Source organism: Lucilia sericata, unplaced genomic scaffold (genome assembly GCF_015586225.1).
Source record: "Lucilia sericata isolate MDLA Ls3-8-SP2 unplaced genomic scaffold, ASM1558622v1 Contig000332F_arrow, whole genome shotgun sequence".
In the NCBI taxonomy this organism is placed as follows: domain Eukaryota; kingdom Metazoa; phylum Arthropoda; class Insecta; order Diptera; family Calliphoridae; genus Lucilia; species Lucilia sericata.
Window position 1 is genome coordinate 229771 of NW_023994353.1, and position 17789 is coordinate 247559.

At 29.4% G+C, this 17789-nt stretch overlaps 4 protein-coding genes across 6 annotated transcripts in view; 2 read left to right on the forward strand and 2 right to left on the reverse strand.

Moving 5' to 3' along the window:
- LOC119603738 (carnitine O-palmitoyltransferase 1, liver isoform) overlaps nt 1-11506 on the forward strand; it is a 30874-nt gene extending 19368 nt beyond the window's left edge. The window contains exons 2-10 of one of the 3 annotated variants that reach the window (XM_037955897.1): nt 2368-2581; nt 2658-3395; nt 4530-4729; nt 5271-5609; nt 5807-5872; nt 9732-9864; nt 9933-10181; nt 10244-10603; nt 10673-11506. In XM_037955897.1, the coding sequence (XP_037811825.1) occupies nt 2441-2581; nt 2658-3395; nt 4530-4729; nt 5271-5609; nt 5807-5872; nt 9732-9864; nt 9933-10181; nt 10244-10603; nt 10673-10804 (2358 nt within the window). In that variant the 5' untranslated portion in view covers nt 2368-2440 and the 3' untranslated portion in view covers nt 10805-11506. Of the gene's footprint in view, nt 1-2367; nt 2582-2657; nt 3396-4529; nt 4730-5270; nt 5610-5806; nt 5873-6136; nt 6197-9731; nt 9865-9932; nt 10182-10243; nt 10604-10672 lie in introns of all 3 variants that reach the window. The other 2 variants (XM_037955896.1, XM_037955898.1) reach the window with 2 other exon arrangements.
- A 269-nt stretch (nt 11507-11775) lies between these two features.
- LOC119603740 (peptidyl-prolyl cis-trans isomerase-like 3) lies at nt 11776-12874 on the reverse strand. Its single transcript, XM_037955900.1, has 3 exons — nt 12556-12874; nt 12162-12398; nt 11776-12097 (listed from the first exon to the last, which is right to left on the reverse strand). Exons 1-3 carry the CDS (start codon nt 12556-12558, stop codon nt 11852-11854), a joined length of 486 nt encoding a protein of 161 aa, XP_037811828.1. The 5' UTR covers nt 12559-12874; the 3' UTR covers nt 11776-11851.
- A 162-nt stretch (nt 12875-13036) lies between these two features.
- Nucleotides 13037-14890, reverse strand: LOC119603739 (ornithine decarboxylase antizyme). The gene is given in 3 exon segments (XM_037955899.1): nt 13037-14600; nt 14672-14723; nt 14725-14890. Coding segments are annotated over 3 exon segments (756 nt in total). The 5' UTR covers nt 14884-14890; the 3' UTR covers nt 13037-14055.
- A 733-nt stretch (nt 14891-15623) lies between these two features.
- Nucleotides 15624-16574, forward strand: LOC119603741 (small nuclear ribonucleoprotein Sm D3). Its single transcript, XM_037955901.1, has 2 exons — nt 15624-16171; nt 16235-16574. Exons 1-2 carry the CDS (start codon nt 15853-15855, stop codon nt 16357-16359), a joined length of 444 nt encoding a protein of 147 aa, XP_037811829.1. The 5' UTR covers nt 15624-15852; the 3' UTR covers nt 16360-16574.
- Nucleotides 16575-17789: the final 1215 nt, after the last annotated feature.

The following is a 17789-nucleotide window of genomic DNA, read 5'->3' on the forward strand; positions in this document are numbered from 1 at the left end:
TAGACTATAGACTAGACTATAGACTAGACTATAGACTAGACTATAGATTAGACTATAGACTAGACTATAGACTAGACTATAGACTAGACTATAGACTAGACTATAGACTAGACTATAGATTAGACTATAGACTAGACTATAGACTAGACTATAGACTAGATTATAGACTAGACTATAGACTAGACTATAGACTAGATTATAGACTACACTATAGACTAGACTATAGACTAGACTATAGACTAGATTATAGACTAGACTTTAGACTAGACTATAGACTAGACTGTAGACTAGACTATAGACTAAAATATAGGCTAGACTGTAGACTAGACTATAGACTAAACTATTTTAAACAAATCGAGGTATTACTGTACATCTATATTTAATTTAAATGTTCTAATAAAATTTGCAAATTATTACGTAGCATAATCGACAACGTCATTTGTTTACAATATTTCATTATTTATTTAATTGTTGTCTTTTTTTCGTAGAGGTTTCTTTTATGTTTTAAACAATTAATGAATGCCTCTTTTTTCACAGTACTGTTTTCAATGTTTTTCTTTTCTATAATTATTTAGCAGCCGTAGTAGTTGGTTTAAATTTGTATTTGCTTTTTATATTATTTGTTCATTCAAAACAAAAATAAACAAAAGAAACTCGTAAAAAAAACTATTTAATTTTATCAAGGCAATTTTGTGTAAAATAGTAAACAAATAAACAAATTTTTTTAACTTCTGCAACCACAACGTATTTTTGCCTACATATTTTAGTATCTAGAATATTATTTACAATTATTATTTTGTTTTGTATTATTTGTTATTATTTATGTAATATAATAACACTAATAAACATTTGTAAATTTTTTATTGTATACACTTGCATTTTTTCATACAATTTTTTATTTCATTCAATTCAATTGAATTTTAAGTATTTCGAACAAAGTTCAGTTTATTATGGTTATTTAACAATTATTTTTTTTTCAAATACCTAATTTGTTATCAATTTATTATATTTTTTTTTTTTTTTTTTTTTTTTTTGATTTAAACTAAACTATTCTCTAAAATTATTTACAAAATTCTAATAAAATTGATAATTGGTTGAATTTTTATTATTACGAAATTGATTTTTAACTAAAAATCTAATGAATAAGATTTGGTAGGGATTTAAAGGTAAACAGCAGGCATGGAAAATTTAATTCTTTGAACTAGTCTATTGACTATTAACTAGTATACGGACTAGTCTATCAACATGTCTATGGTCTAGTCTTTTGACTAATCTACTACTACTCTGTGGATCTTTGAATCCACAGAACTATTCTACTGTTGATATAATAGTCCATAGGCAACGGACTTGTCTTTGGACAAGTGTGTCGACTAACCTATGGACTAGTCTATTGACTATTAACTAGTGTACGGACTAGTCTATCAACATGTCTATGGTCTAATCTTTCTACTACTACTCTGTGGATCTTTGAATCCACAGAACTATTCTACTGTTGATATAATAGTCCATAGGCAACGGACTTGTCTTTGGACAAGTCTTTTGACAAGTGTGTCGACTAACCTATGGACTAGTCTTTGAACTAGTCTATTGACTATTAACTAGTGTACGGACTAGTCTATCAACATGTCTATGGTCTAATCTTTTGACTAATCTACTACTACTCTGTGGATCTTTGAATCCACAGAACTATTCTACTATTGATAGAATAGTACATAGACTACTCTATCAACTTTTAAAGACTAAACTAGTCTATTGACTATTAAGTAGCCTACGGACTAGTCTAACAATTAATCTTTGGACTAGTCTATAAACTTGAAGGTATGATTATAGGCTGAACACGTCCCTATTTGAAATTGAGGGCAATTATTCGTTCGAATTGTCATTTTGTCAATCTAGTCGAAAGATTGAGGACACGAAACTTTTATCTCCACACCACTTTGGGAATATGTAATATATAAAGGACCAAATATAGAAATAACGATTAAAACTCAAACTAACTGATTTCATATTAACAATATACCAGACATTTTGGGATACTACTCTAGATTGCCATTATCAATCAAATTTTAGCAGACATTTTTTTTGTTTACGTCTGAAAAAAAAACAACCTAAATATTTTATCTATCATAAACTTTGGTTGTCTAGATAATTTTCTAGGTCTTATGACAATAATTTCTTAGCGACTAAATTATGGTATTTGATAATGAACCTAAATACCAGACCAAGGACTTTAAATTAAAGTTGATAAAATTTTGAAATGTGAATGGCGCCCTAATTAAGATTAAGATCTATTTATATTTAGAATTAAAGTAAAAAAGATATTTTCTATAAAAAATATATAATAAATTGTATTTTCTTTTTTTATAGATTTTTTGCATATAAAAGTTATTCAAATATTGAATTAATTTCCTGTATACGCGCTTAATTGTGGGCCCTAATCATGGCTGAAGCCCATCAAGCCGTAGCCTTTTCATTTGCCATTACCCATGAAGGGTTCGATATCAACTATGATCAAGAGGTTCTTAATTTAGTATGGAACTCTGGTATTAGATCATGGAAGAAACGTTTAGCCAGAGCCAGGGTAAGTTTTTTACACATTATAACACTCAACTATAATTTTTATTTTAATTTAAAATTCCATTTCGTATTTCTTTTAGAATGGCATACGCAATGGTGTTTATCCCGCACACATACACAGTCTTTGGCTTATAACGGCCATAGCGCTGGGATTACATTTTGCCGGCATGAATGCGCCGTTTAATATAATTAATCGTGTTCTAGTGCATTTACCAGCGAATACAATAAATTGGCAAATAGCCGCCTGTTTTCTGGCCTCATTGATAGTTTGGCTTAGTATTTGTATGACAATGCGTTACACTTTAAAATTACTGCTTATGTATAAGGGTTGGATGTATGAATCTCGAGCGCCGGGTAGTAAAATATCTTTGCGCACTAAACTTTGGGCTGGTGCCGTCAAGGTATTTTCTAGTTGGAATAAACCTGGATTATATAGTTTTCAAGGTTCTCTACCTAGACTGCCTTTGCCTACGGTGCATGAAACTATGCAACGTTATTTGAGATCGGCACGTCCTCTTTTGGATGATGAAAATTACACACGCATGGAACGTTTGGCTAATGAATTTGAAAATACTATTGGCAAGAAATTACAATGGTATTTGGTATTGAAAAGTTGGTGGTCTACCAATTATGTTTCCGATTGGTGGGAGGAATATGTTTATCTACGTGGTCGTTCTCCTTTGATGATTAACAGTAATTTCTATGGTACCGATGCAATCTTCATGGAATTGACTAAAAATCAAGCGGCTCGTGCTGCTAATGTTGTGTACTTGTTGTTGGCATTTAGACGTGCTATAGAAAGACAAGAATTGAAACCGGTAAGTTTATAGATATATATATAGATAGATAGATAGATAGATAGATAGATAGATAGATAGATAGATAGATAGATAGATAGATAGATAGATAGATAGATAGATAGATAGATAGATAGATAGATAGATAGATAGATAGATAGATAGATAGATAGATAGATAGATAGATAGATAGATAGATAGATAGATAGATAGATAGATAGATAGATAGATAGATAGATAGATAGATAGATAGATAGATAGATAGATAGATAGATAGATAGATAGATAGATAGATAGATAGATAGATAGATAGATAGATAGATAGATAGATAGATAGATAGATAGATAGATAGATAGATAGATAGATAGATAGATAGATAGATAGATAGATAGATAGATAGATAGATAGATAGATAGATAGATAGATAGATAGATAGATAGATAGATAGATAGATAGATAGATAGATAGATAGATAGATAGATAGATAGATAGATAGATAGATAGATAGATAGATAGATAGATAGATAGATAGATAGATAGATAGATAGATAGATAGATAGATAGATAGATAGATAGGTAGATAGATAGATAGATAGATAGATAGATAGATAGATAGATAGATAGATAGATAGATAGATAGATAGATAGATAGATAGATAGATAGATAGATAGATAGATAGATAGATAGATAGATAGATAGATAGATAGATAGATAGATAGATAGATAGATAGATAGATAGATAGATAGATAGATAGATAGATAGATAGATAGATAGATAGATAGATAGATAGATAGATAGATAGATAGATAGATAGATAGATAGATAGATAGATAGATAGATAGATAGATAGATAGATAGATAGATAGATAGATAGATAGATAGATAGATAGATAGATAGATAGATAGATAGATAGATAGATAGATAGATAGATAGATAGATAGATAGATAGATAGATAGATAGATAGATAGATAGATAGATAGATAGATAGATAGATAGATAGATAGATAGATAGATAGATAGATAGATAGATAGATAGATAGATAGATAGATAGATAGATAGATAGATAGATAGATAGATAGATAGATAGATAGATAGATAGATACATCTCAATGAATCTTTAAAACTATTTTAAAATCATGTTTTTTATAGATCATGGTCCAAGGTATGATTCCTTTGTGCTCCTGGCAATATGAACGTACTTTCAACACTGTTAGAGCTCCTGGTCTGGAAACCGATCGTATTGTACACTATAAAGACTCAAATCATATTGTGGTTCTACATAAAGGTTGCTATTACAAAGTATTAATCTACTATAAAGGACGTCAATTAAGACCTTGTGAAATTCAAATGTAAGTTTAAACAAATTTATATCATTTTTATTTTGGAACCTCCGATTTTTCATACAACATTTCCGATTTTGCCACTAAACTTATTGCTAAAATCACATTTTTTCACTAAAAATTTTTCACAAAAAAAAAACATTTTTCTCCAAAAATTAAATTTTTCACTAAAAATCCAAATTTTTATTAAAAATTCCAATTTTTTACTAAAATCCAATATATTACTACAAATCCGCATTTTCAATAAAAATCGATTTTTCATAAAAATATAAAAAAAACATTTTTCTCCAAAAATTCAATTTTTCACTAAAAATCCAAATTTTTATTAAAAATTCCAATTTTTATTAAAAATTCCAATTTCTTACTAAAATCCAATATATTACTACAAATCCGCATTTTCAATAAAAATCGATTTTTCATAAAAATATAAAAATTTTTATTGAAAATCCGATTTTTCATATTTTTCACTAAAAATCCCTATTTCAGAAAAAATATTTTCTAAAAATAAGATTTTTTCGATAAAAATTTTAAATATTTTTCTAATTTCCAGACAAATGGAAGAAATCCTCAATTCCAAAGCTACACCCTTGCCAGGAGAAGAACATTTGGCCGCTTTAACCGCTTGGAATCGTTCAAAATGGGCTGAGGCTCGTAATACTTATTTTTCACGTGGTGTTAATCGTGTTTCATTGAATACCGTTGAATCAGCCGCATTCGTAGTATCATTAGATGAAGTTCCATATGAATTTGATTTGACACGCCCCGAATTATTGGATAACTTTGGTAAAACTTTGCTACATGGCAATGGCTATAATCGTTGGTTCGATAAGAGTTTTACCGTGTGTGTGGGTACTAATGGACGTGTAGGTTTCAATGCTGAACATACTTGGTAAGTTGGAAAATTTTCTTTAAAAAATGTGCAATAACTTTATTCTATAAACTAAATATTGTTTTAATTTTCTTTTCGCAAAGAAAAGTAAAATACTGAGAAAATAATTTTTAAACTATTTTGTAAATCCTGCAAAATGATTATTATTTAAAAATGATAATAATGAATACTTTTTTGATAATAAATAAATAAAAAAGGGCCGATGCTGCTGTTGCTTCTCATATGTGGGAAAATCTTATTGTGGATGATTTAGACACCGATGGGTAATGTTTATTTCTGTTTGAATTATTTTATCGGCAAAAGAAAGAGGTTTTGGTCCAATTACATATCTTGGTTGTGGTTATTTTTTCATCATATCAACAAATCAAAATGTAAATTTCAATATACTACTATAAATATTGAAATTTGTTTTTTTTTATATTTATTTTACTTTCTTATGTATATATATAATATACCTGTAAATAAGTTATTTATTTCTTTATAAACTTTCTTACTTAGTTTTATATATTATCTACATTAATTTTTAGGGCTGACGCACCGGTTATGGGTCATACATGGGAATATATATTTGGTGATGATATTTATGGGTAAATCATCAATTTTCCTATTTTACCCTTAAATTATTTGAACCTAACCATTATACAATCACTAACACTTATTAATTTAAATGTATTCCTTTATTTTACACCGTTATTTACAAGTATTTATTAATCATTTTCATTATATTCTACTAATATCTATAACAAATATCAAAAGCAAACTAATCATTTACAATATTTTATTGCAAATTATTTTTCATTAATATTTTAATTATAGTCCTGAATATAGTCTACCCTATAGTCTATTCTATAGTCGTGTCTATAGTCTTTTCTATAGTCCTGACTATAGTCTTTTCTATAATGCTCACTATAGTTCTTTCTATAATCCTCACTATAGTCCTGACTATAGTCTTTTCTATAGTCTTGACTATAGTCTAATCTAGAGTCCTGACTAAAATCTACTCCTGGCTAAAGTCTATTCTATAGTCCTGACTATAGTCTATTCTATAGTCCTGACTATAGTCTATTCTATAGTCCTAACTATAGTCTATTCAATAGTCCTGACTATAGTCTATTCTATAGTCCTAACTATAGTCTATTCTATAGTCCTAACTATAGTCTATTCAATAGTCCTGACTATAGTCTATTCTATAGTCCTGACTATAGTCTATTCTATAGTGCTGACTATAGTCTATTCTATAGTCCTGACTATAGTCTATTCTATAGTCCTGACTATAGTCTATTCTATAGTCCTGACTATAGTCTATTCTATAGTCCTGACTATAGTCTATTCTATAGTCATGACTATAGTCTATTCTGTAGTCCTGACTAAAATCTACTCCTGGCTAAAGTCTATTCTATAATCCTGACTATAGTATATTCTATAGTCCTGACTATAGTCTATTCTATAGTCCTAACTATAGTCTATTCAATAGTCCTGACTATAGTCTATTCTATAGTGCTGACTGTAGTCTTTTCTATAGTCCTGACTATAGTCTTTTCTATAATGCTCACTATAGTTCTTTCTATAATCCTCACTATAGTCCCGACTATAGTCTTTTCTATAGTCTTGACTATAGTCTAATCTATAGTCCTGACTAAAATCTACTCCTGGCTAAAGTCTATTCTATAGTCCTGACTATAGTCTATTCTATAGTCCTGACTATAGTCTATTCTATAGTCCTAACTATAGTCTATTCAATAGTCCTGACTATAGTCTATTCTATAGTCCTGACTATAGTCTATTCTATAGTCCTGACTATAGTCTATTCTATAGTCCTGACTATAGTCTATTCTATAGTCATGACTATAGTCTATTCTGTAGTCCTGACTAAAATCTACTCCTGGCTAAAGTCTATTCTATAATCCTGACTATAGTATATTCTATAGTCCTGACTATAGTCTATTCTATAGTCCTAACTATAGTCTATTCAATAGTCCTGACTATAGTCTATTCTATAGTGCTGACTGTAGTCTTTTCTATAGTCCTGACTATAGTCTTTTCTATAATGCTCACTATAGTTCTTTCTATAATCCTCACTATAGTCCCGACTATAGTCTTTTCTATAGTCTTGACTATAGTCTAATCTATAGTCCTGACTAAAATCTACTCCTGGCTAAAGTCTATTCTATAGTCCTGACTATAGTCTATTCTATAGTCCTGACTATAGTCTATTCTATAGTCCTAACTATAGTCTATTCAATAGTCCTGACTATAGTCTATTCTATAGTCCTAACTATAGTCTATTCTATAGTCCTAACTATAGTCTATTCAATCTATAGTCCTGACTATAGTCTATTCTATAGTGCTGACTATAGTCTATTCTATAGTCCTGACTATAGTCTATTCTATAGTCCTGACTATAGTCTATTCTATAGTCCTGACTATAGTCTATTCTATAGTCCTGACTATAGTCTATTCTATAGTCCTGACTATAGTCTATTCTATAGTCATGACTATAGTCTATTCTGTAGTCCTGACTAAAATCTACTCCTGGCTAAAGTCTATTCTATAGTCCTGACTATAGTATATTCTATAGTCCTGACTATAGTCTATTCTATAGTCCTAACTATAGTCTATTCAATAGTCCTGACTATAGTCTATTCTATAGTGCTGACTGTAGTCTTTTCTATAGTCCTGACTATAGTCTTTTCTATAATGCTCACTATAGTTCTTTCTATAATCCTCACTATAGTCCCGACTATAGTCTTTTCTATAGTCTTGACTATAGTCTAATCTATAGTCCTGACTAAAATCTACTCCTGGCTAAAGTCTATTCTATAGTCCTGACTATAGTCTATTCTATAGTCCTGACTATAGTCTATTCTATAGTCCTGACTGTAGTCTATTCTATAGTCCTGACTATAGTCTATTCTATAGTCCTGACTATAGTCTATTCTATAGTCCTGACTATAGTCTATTCTATAGTCCTGACTATAGTCTATTCTATAGTCCTGACTATAGTCTATTCTATAGCCCTGACTATAGTCTATTCTATAGTCCTGACTATAGTCTATTCTATAGTCCTAACTATAGTCTATTCTATAGTCCTGACTATAGTCTATTCTATAGTGCTGACTATAGTCTATTCTATAGTGCTGACTATAGTCTATTCTATAGTCCTGACTATAGTCTATTCTATAGTCCTGACTATAGTCTAATCTATAGTCCTGACTATAGTCTATTCTATAGTCCTGACTATAGTCTATTCTATAGTCCTGACTATAGTCTATTCTATAGTCCTGACTATAGTCTATTCTATAGTCCTGACTATAGTCTATTCTATAGTCCTGACTATAGTCTACTCTATAGTCCTGACTATAGTCTATTCTATAGTCCTGACTATAGTCTATTTCTATAGTCCTGACTATAGTCTATTCTATAGTCCTGACTATAGTCTATTCTATAGTCCTGACTATAGTCTATTCTATAGTCCTGACTATAGTCTATTCTATAGTCCTGACTATAGTTTATTTATAGTCGTGACTATAGTCTATTATTAGTCGTGACTATAGTCTATTCTATAGTCGTGACTATAGTCTATATATAGATAGTGACTATAGTATATAGATAGATAGATAGATAGATAGATAGATAGATAGATAGATAGATAGATAGATAGATAGATAGATAGATAGATAGATAGATAGATAGATAGATAGATAGATAGATAGATAGATAGATAGATAGATAGATAGATAGATAGATAGATAGATAGATAGATAGATAGATAGATAGATAGATAGATAGATAGATAGATAGATAGATAGATAGATAGATAGATAGATAGATAGATAGATAGATAGATAGATAGATAGATAGATAGATAGATAGATAGATAGATAGATAGATAGATAGATAGATAGATAGATAGATAGATAGATAGATAGATAGATAGATAGATAGATAGATAGATAGATAGATAACAAGAGGAAGAACTCTCTTATCCATTTTTTCATAAGTATTACATGCTTATCATCAGTCGCTTTAGTTAGTAAATAACGGTGTAGGTATTAATTTCTTTTCCAAAATTATCATATCAATAACGAAAACCTTTACTCTTCCATCCCTGCCTCCATACAGATATGATGAAAATGGCAATACTAAGGGAACACCAGAATTCCAACCACCCTCACCAACACGTCTTAATTGGCAATTGGAACCATGTATATCACAAATAGAAGAAGCCGTAATGGATGCTAATAAACTTATAAATGTAAGCGTAATTTAAAGATTCTTTTCATCAAGTTATGTTATAACAAATACTCGTTCCTTTTTCTCTAGGACATTGATCTCAGAATTTTGGTACACAATCAATATGGCAAAGGATTCATGAAGAAATGCCGTCTATCACCCGATGCTTTTATACAAATGGCATTGCAATTGGCCTACTATCGTGACGCTGGACGTTTCTCTTTGACTTATGAGGCTTCAATGACACGTCTTTTCCGTGAAGGTCGTACCGAAACTGTCCGACCCTGCACTATTGAATCTTCGGCCTGGGTTAAGGCTATGGAGGATAAAAACACAACGGTATTGCAAAAAACCTAAAATAATAATGCGATTTTTTTAATTACAATTTTTATTTTTAACAGATTGATGAACGTGTTGAGTTATTGAAAAAGGCCTGTGATCGCCATCAATTGGGCTATCAAGATGCCATGTGTGGTCGTGGTATTGATCGTCATCTATTCTGTTTATATGTAGTTTCCAAATATTTGGAAGTAGATTCACCCTTCCTAAATGAAGTACTAAGTGAACCATGGCGTTTATCAACTAGTCAAACACCTCATGGTCAAACGCCAAAAATGGATTTGAAAAAACATCCCAACTGTATCAGTTCGGGTGGTGGTTTTGGTCCAGTAGCTGATGATGGTTATGGTGTCTCGTACATCATTGCCGGAGAGAATTTGATATTCTTCCATATATCAGCTAAGAAATCTTGTGATACAACTGTAAGTATAATCAGGATCTTCGACTTATGTTTTGTTTTTATTAATTTGTTTCCTTTATTCGTATTCTAGGATGTTCATCGTTTTGCTGATAACATCTGTAAAGCTTTAGCTGACATTCGTTCTATGTTTGAGCAGCATATGAAAGACCATCCACCTAAGAAATCCATTGCTAATGGCACCTCCACCTCAGCAGCTAAATGATGATTATACAATTAGTTAACTTTATTTTAAAGTTGTTTTTTTATTTTCTATTTTCTTTAGTTTTTTCCAATTACGTAGATAGAATATGTTGTGTTTTTAGTGTTAATATTATTATTGTATATTAGCGCTAAAATTACCTGCAAAATCAAATTAGAGTTTTGAGCATTTGTTTTCATATTTTTTTATTTTGATATATTTCATGTAATTTTTTATGTTTATTAAATCGATCTTTTTTTCTTTTTTTATTATTGTTAGCAATATTAGGTTAAGTTTAATTGTTAATTAAAACAACCAACAAATAGATTTCATATCATCGTTATTATTTAAGTTTTTTTTTTTGTACAAAAAGACAAATTTGTTTAATATTTTTTTCATTTCAATTGTGAGTGTGAAGTGTAGTCTTTTTTTTAATTTCTAACTTCAAATTAAAGTTTATACATTTGTAATTTAAAGTTTAACATGAAATTATGAAACTATGAAATTATATTCGTTAAATGCAATGCAATTTTATTTGTAAAACGTAATTTAAAAACAACTAAATTTTCAATATTTAGTTTTATTTTAATATATTTTAGTTACTTTTCTTTTGTTTTGTTCGTTTCATTAAATATTTCTCATATCAAAACTACAATAATGTTTTTAGTTAGTTAAAAATTTAGTAATTTAAGAATTTTTAAATAAAACAAAAAACAAACTCATATTATTAAAAAAAAATAGTTTTATTTGAAAAGGCAGTTAGTTGATGTAGGTATTTAATAGATTTGAACGTTTAGACTATTGTTAGAGTTTATTATTGAGACCATTAACTATTCTATAGTCGAGACCATACAGTGTTCTATAATTTAGACTATAGACAATTCTATATTCTAGTCTACTATATAGTCGAAACTAAAGTCAGAACTATAGACTATTATATAGCAGTAACTATAACAGTCTATATTCGATTTATCTAAAGCAGATATTTCGCATTGTTTTTTTTTAACATTTATTTTTGTAAAAAAAATAATATAAATATTCTACTAAACTTTAAAGCTTATTAATTAATAATCATCCCGCTATAGGATTTGCATGTATTGTAACACCATTAATTTTCTTCTCCACATGAGGACGATAGGTTTTCGGATTAACCGGTAGTTTTTCTAATTCATCTAAGGCATCGAAACCATCTATAACACGACCGAATAGTGTATATTTCAAATCTAAATTTGGTTGAGCAGCATAGGTAATGAAAAACTGGCTAGCATTGGCATTGGGTCCATTATTTGCCATAGATAACATGCCGCGATCAGTGTGCTAAAATGATTAACATAAAATGAATCAATTATATATCAATTTTTCAATAAAACATTATACAAACTTTTAGATTTTCTTTAAATTCATCTTCGAATTTGCGACCCCATATGGAATGACCATTTTTTCCTGTATTTGTGGGATCGCCGGTCTGCACAATGAATCCCTTAATGTTGCGTATAAAAGCACAACCATTATAATAATCACTGGCGCACAGGGCTAAAAAATTCTCACATGCCTTGGGACAATCTTCGCAGAAAAGTTCAATTTTAATGTCACCCACATCCGTGTGTAAAGTTACCGACTAAAAAAAGAAACAAATGAGTTGTGAAAACCAAATTTATGAAATAGAGCCACATGTGTAAGCACTTTAATTAGAATACTGTTGTGTAAATTCGTTTAAGAAATGTAAAAGTTTATTGAAGTAAATATTTTTATATTTAGTTTAGTTAACAAATTACCATTTTTTAAATATTTAGATTTTATCACACAATAATAATGAATTCTAATGTTTACGTTTATGGTAGAGATCTGTGCAGCACAAATTTTATAACGGCGTTTGTCTTTAAGCACATTAATGACGGGTAAAATAAAGAAACGTCGTCAATTGAATTTAAGACGTTTTTACACTATGCTGAATACTGCGGTCAAGCAAATGCTTGATATTTTCTATGAAGCTGCCAGATCGGTTAAAATATTAATAATAACGGTTCTTTAACTTAAAATCAATACACTGAGAAACAATTTTGTTTATCATAATGAAAAATTAAAATCCAAAAATATAAACAAAACTAAACAGTTAACAAACTTATGATTCATTCGAAATTGCATGCTTTATACATTGACTTTCGTTTTGAATTTATGTCCCATTGAAAAGTTTTGAGCATCTTTTGAATTTTTCTATATTTTACATAAAAAACTGTAAATAAAACCACTAATAGATTATTGGTGAGTAAATATTTATTTATATTTCAATTAGAAAGAAGAAAGTGCTTTAAATATTTCTGTGTGTTAAGTCCAAAACCAGGCTAAACTAAAATAAGATTCTGACAAAACGTAATAAAATAATAATAAACATAATATTTTGGTTTTTCTACGGTAAGCCGGAACTATTTTATTGATTATATTAAAAGTGAGAAAATTTGAAAAAAAGAAAAATTTAATGCTTAACGGATTTTTTTGAAATATAAAATGCTGTTAAAGTATATATAAGAATATATGAATATTTTAATATGATGCTTAAAAATTATAAATATAAATTGTTTGCAAATAAAATTTATTTAAACAAAATCTGAAACTGAATTTTTTTTAATTGTTAGCAATGAATAATTAATGCGGTATTTAAATTTGACATCATTAAACAAAATTTATTGTTTGACAAATAATTAAATAAAACAAAAAAAAAAATAGACATTTAACAAAAAAGAATTTAAATTTGGAATTTATAATATGATTTGCAAATTATAAGAAAGCAAGTGTATATGTGTTTGTTACAAAGATATAATATTGATTACTAAAAACTAATACATTTTTTTTGTTGTTTTTTTTTTATTTTTAAATTTTTTTTACGTTTTTTAAAGTTTTTAATTTTTTTTTTTTTATATTTTTATTCATTTTTATTTCTGATTAAATACGACATTTTTTACGATATTTGCTCTTAACAGTGATTACGATATTTCTTCGGTAGATAAAAATTGTTATCATCATTATTGAGTTGAAAGTTGACATAAGGAAATTTATAATATGATTATGCAATTTTGAACACTTTAGTTAATTTAGGAGTGAGTTGTTATTTATATAAGTATGTAAGTAAATAATAATATAGAAATTACTGGCCTCCAAACTATTTTAAACGGTTGCTTCTGTTTATATTAAAAAACAATGTTTAAGATGTTGGTTATTATTAGTTGGTTATTGCATAAAATATTAACGTTTAGGTTTTAAGTTTTAGTTATGTCAACTTATTCCTCAATACGATAGATAAGGAAGAAATTCTCGACATCTTTCTCAGCGGCTGGTGGTGCTTCCGGAGCTTTTCTAGACAACGGTTCAAAGCCCATAAGCAAGAAACTCTCCAAAAGACGGACACGATCAGTACGATTTTTACGTACGCACATAACGACAGCATCCACTTCCAGTTTATCTTCAGCAAATTCCAACAAGGAAATCAAAGTGTCCTTCGAATTTTCCGATGCCAATTTTTCGGGCATGGCTACGTACAAGATGTTATTGGTTGGATTCAAGACCGATTCCCATTTGGTGAATTTATTCTCAGTTACATGTAACTTGACAACAATACGAATGGGATGATCGTGTTGCAAGATCTGCCTGACTACCTCTTGACAGTCATCGTCCGAATATAAGGATTGTACATCCGAGTCGGAACATTCAGACGAAGCCGAAGAGCCAGGACTGCTAGAGCCGCTGCTGCTGCTAGCACTATTGCTTCTGTCGAATAAGCAGCTGCTGCCACCAGCTGAATCAACCGAAGATTTACGAGTGTAACCTGTAAGTAAAAAATATATTGTTTTAATATTTATATTTTTTTATTTAACTAGTGTTATTATATTATATTACCTGTTAAGAGTGACGCCCTATCGTGATCTGTTCTGTGGTGGGTAGGGACATCAGGACCACCACAGAGGCCCTACGCCGAGAGAGATACAGTAGGACTCAGTCGACATGTTGGTAGCGCAAGAAGAGGTAGAAATAGTACGTAACTTATTCTCAGCACAAGTAGCACCGAGAACGGACTCCGTAAACTCTCTTCTACTACTACTACTAAACATTGGGTCGCTATAAAAAAATATATTTCGAAAGAAAATACTTATTAAAAAAAAAATTCTATGAAAAGTAAAAGAAATGTGAAAAAGTTGATAGAACCATTTTGCAGTTTGTGTAATTTGAGGGGTTTGTTTAACGGTTTGTTGTAAGTGGTGGTAAATTATGTTTGTAATATGTAAAGATGCAATTTTGTTTACAAAATTATAGTAATTTGTAAAAACAATAAACTAATATTGTAAATTTTCATTTTAAATTGTAAATAATATTGTACATTATAGATTTTCAATCATTATATCATTCTCAATTTTGCAGAAAATTCAAAAAGTAACAGTTGAAGAAAAAGTTGATTATAGAGGACAGACAAATTCGGAAGAAAATCTAAAAATTTCAAAAGTCTACTTTTTCATCTATAGAATTATCTTGACTGTTGTTTAAACAAGTAGTATTTTATTAGCTTTATAAAATTGTGATATTTTATTAAAAAAAATATTTTATCGTATTAAATTATAACAGAATTATCTCAAGACAAAACATCTTAAACAAACAACATAATATTTGTTTTAACAATAATCAAATAAAAAAGTATGACATAGTTATTTCCTAAATAGTTATCTAATAAAAATATAAGTAAATTATCAAGATAAGATTTCAAAAATAAACAAAATACATTTAAAATTATTTTAAAACATGCTTCTTTGTTCAGCCCCCACAAAAACGTTATTCAATCACAAGTTTTCTACAAAATACAACACTGTACATGTTTTTAGCTCATGCTTGACAATCACACACCAACGTCAAGCATTTATTCAGCAAAAACATGGCGCCGCACAACTGTCAATTGTAGAAGAAGAAAAAAAAGCCGTACGTCTGTAATCGTTTTCTCCAAGCAAAAGCACATTAAAAATAGAACAATTTGCAAAAAAATATAAAAAGAATTAAAATAAATATCAAATTATAGAAATATTAAATAAAAAATGTCTATTGGTGTACCCATTAAAGTGCTGCACGAGGCAGAAGGTCATATTATAACATGTGAAACCATAACCGGTGAAGTTTATCGTGGAAAATTAATCGAAGCTGAGGACAACATGAATTGCCAAATGACACAAATATCTGTAACTTATCGTGATGGACGCACGGCAAATTTGGAACATGTTTATATACGGGGATCGAAAATACGTTTTCTTATATTGCCGGACATGTTGAAAAATGCACCCATGTTTAAGAAACAAACGGGCAAGGGACTGGGTGGTACCTCGGGTAGAGGCAAAGCTGCTATATTACGAGCGCAAGGTATTTTAGTTATAAAATTATATATTTCAAGTTGAATATTCAATTTTGTTTTTAATTTTTTAGCTCGAGGTCGTGGCAGAGGTGGTCCTCCTGGTGGTGGCCGCGGTGGTCCACCAGGTGCTCCCGGTGGTGGTCGTGGTGCTTGGCAAGGAGGTCCTACAGGCGGTCGTGGTCGTGGTGGTTTATAAATATTAGACCTCTACTGGGTTTCCAAGCGAATATATAGTACTTTCTTGGAAACGTATTTAAACAAAATATTTTTCTTTTAAGTAATTTAATTTTTGTAAGTCCCTCAAAGATTTTGAAGTTTTTTTTTTCTCTATATTATAAGTTATGTACCATAATGTTACTATTAGTAGTAGCAATAAATAAAACCATGATGAAGTGAACCTACTGAATTGTATAAAATATAAGTTTTTATCATTATTTTGGAAAAATTTATCAGATATGGTGGAAAATATTTAAAGACTGTCAAATTATGGATTACGTTACCAGCCTGCGGCAACAACCAATAATATGGAGATCAGTACGTGATTTTTGGACAAACCGTCGTATTTTACCTATTCATTAACTTTTAAAAACAAGTGTTTGTTACGTGACCTTTAGAGATGTTTTATTTATAACTTAAACTTGATGTCAGTCTATGTGAAAATAAATAAATTTTGGGATACCATCTTATATTGCTCTATGAAAGAATTCCAAGAAAACTGAAGGAAATTGGACAATTATTTTCAAAAAATCCCATTATAAAAATCCTCTAGAATTTTGAAATTAAGACATTTTTTATTTTCAATAAATCCCCCCCTTCTATAATAATCTTCCCGTAACTTAACAGTAAGACATTTTTGGTCATAATTTCCATATAATTATATTAAAAACCTATACATATTCGGGAAATCACTAACTCACTTAAATCTCTGGAAAAAGTAACTTTTACAAGTATGTACATATGTATGTAGTAGGTACCTATAACTGGCTTCCTTATAAGGCATTGTCCCGAAGAACACTTACACAGGAATGTTCGTCTTCAATGGATTTCATATAGGCATTTAAAGTGCAAAATTTTTATAAAATGAACATTTAATCGACTGTTGCAGATCTTTTTAAGGAAAAAATGCACCTAACAGATAACCAAGCCGTCTGAAAATAATCGACGGCGGCGCATTCATAGAAAGAAGTGGCGGCGGCGGATAAAATCACGGCTAAAACTTAACTGTGGCAAGTTTCTTTTTAAGGATAATTGATTTATTTTATAGAAAGTGTTTGAAAATTGCGTTTATAACAGTTTTTCAAAAATAAGTCGTATAAAATTTTGCTAAAATTGTTTTTTAAATAAAAAAAGTCTAACTTTCTATAGAAAAATGTTATAAAAGCTCCTTTTTGTTAGTAGAAGCAAAACTGTTATAAGAAAAATTTTCTATAAAAACACAGATTCTATGGTTTCTAGTTTAAAACGATTATGTGTCACAGAGTACAATTCCACTTGGGACACCTAGGATCTATTATGATTCCCTTTATGGAAAGTATATTGTAGTACAAAGAATAAAAAAAAGATAAAGGATGATTTAAAAGGTTGATTTGAAGAACAAAATCCAATTCTATATCACAAAAAGCTTTA

Excerpts from the sequence above, each read along its gene's own strand:
- LOC119603741 (XM_037955901.1), top strand. The coding sequence starts at position 15,853 with ATGTCTATTGGTGTACCCATTAAAGTGCTGCACGAGGCAGAAGGTCAT. Across the intron at positions 16,172-16,234 it reads TGCTATATTACGAGCGCAAG|CTCGAGGTCGTGGCAGAGGT; the intron begins GTATTTTAGTTA and ends TTAATTTTTTAG.
- LOC119603740 (XM_037955900.1), bottom strand. Across the intron at positions 12,098-12,161 it reads AATTTAAAGAAAATCTAAAA|CACACTGATCGCGGCATGTT; the intron begins GTTTGTATAATG and ends TAATCATTTTAG.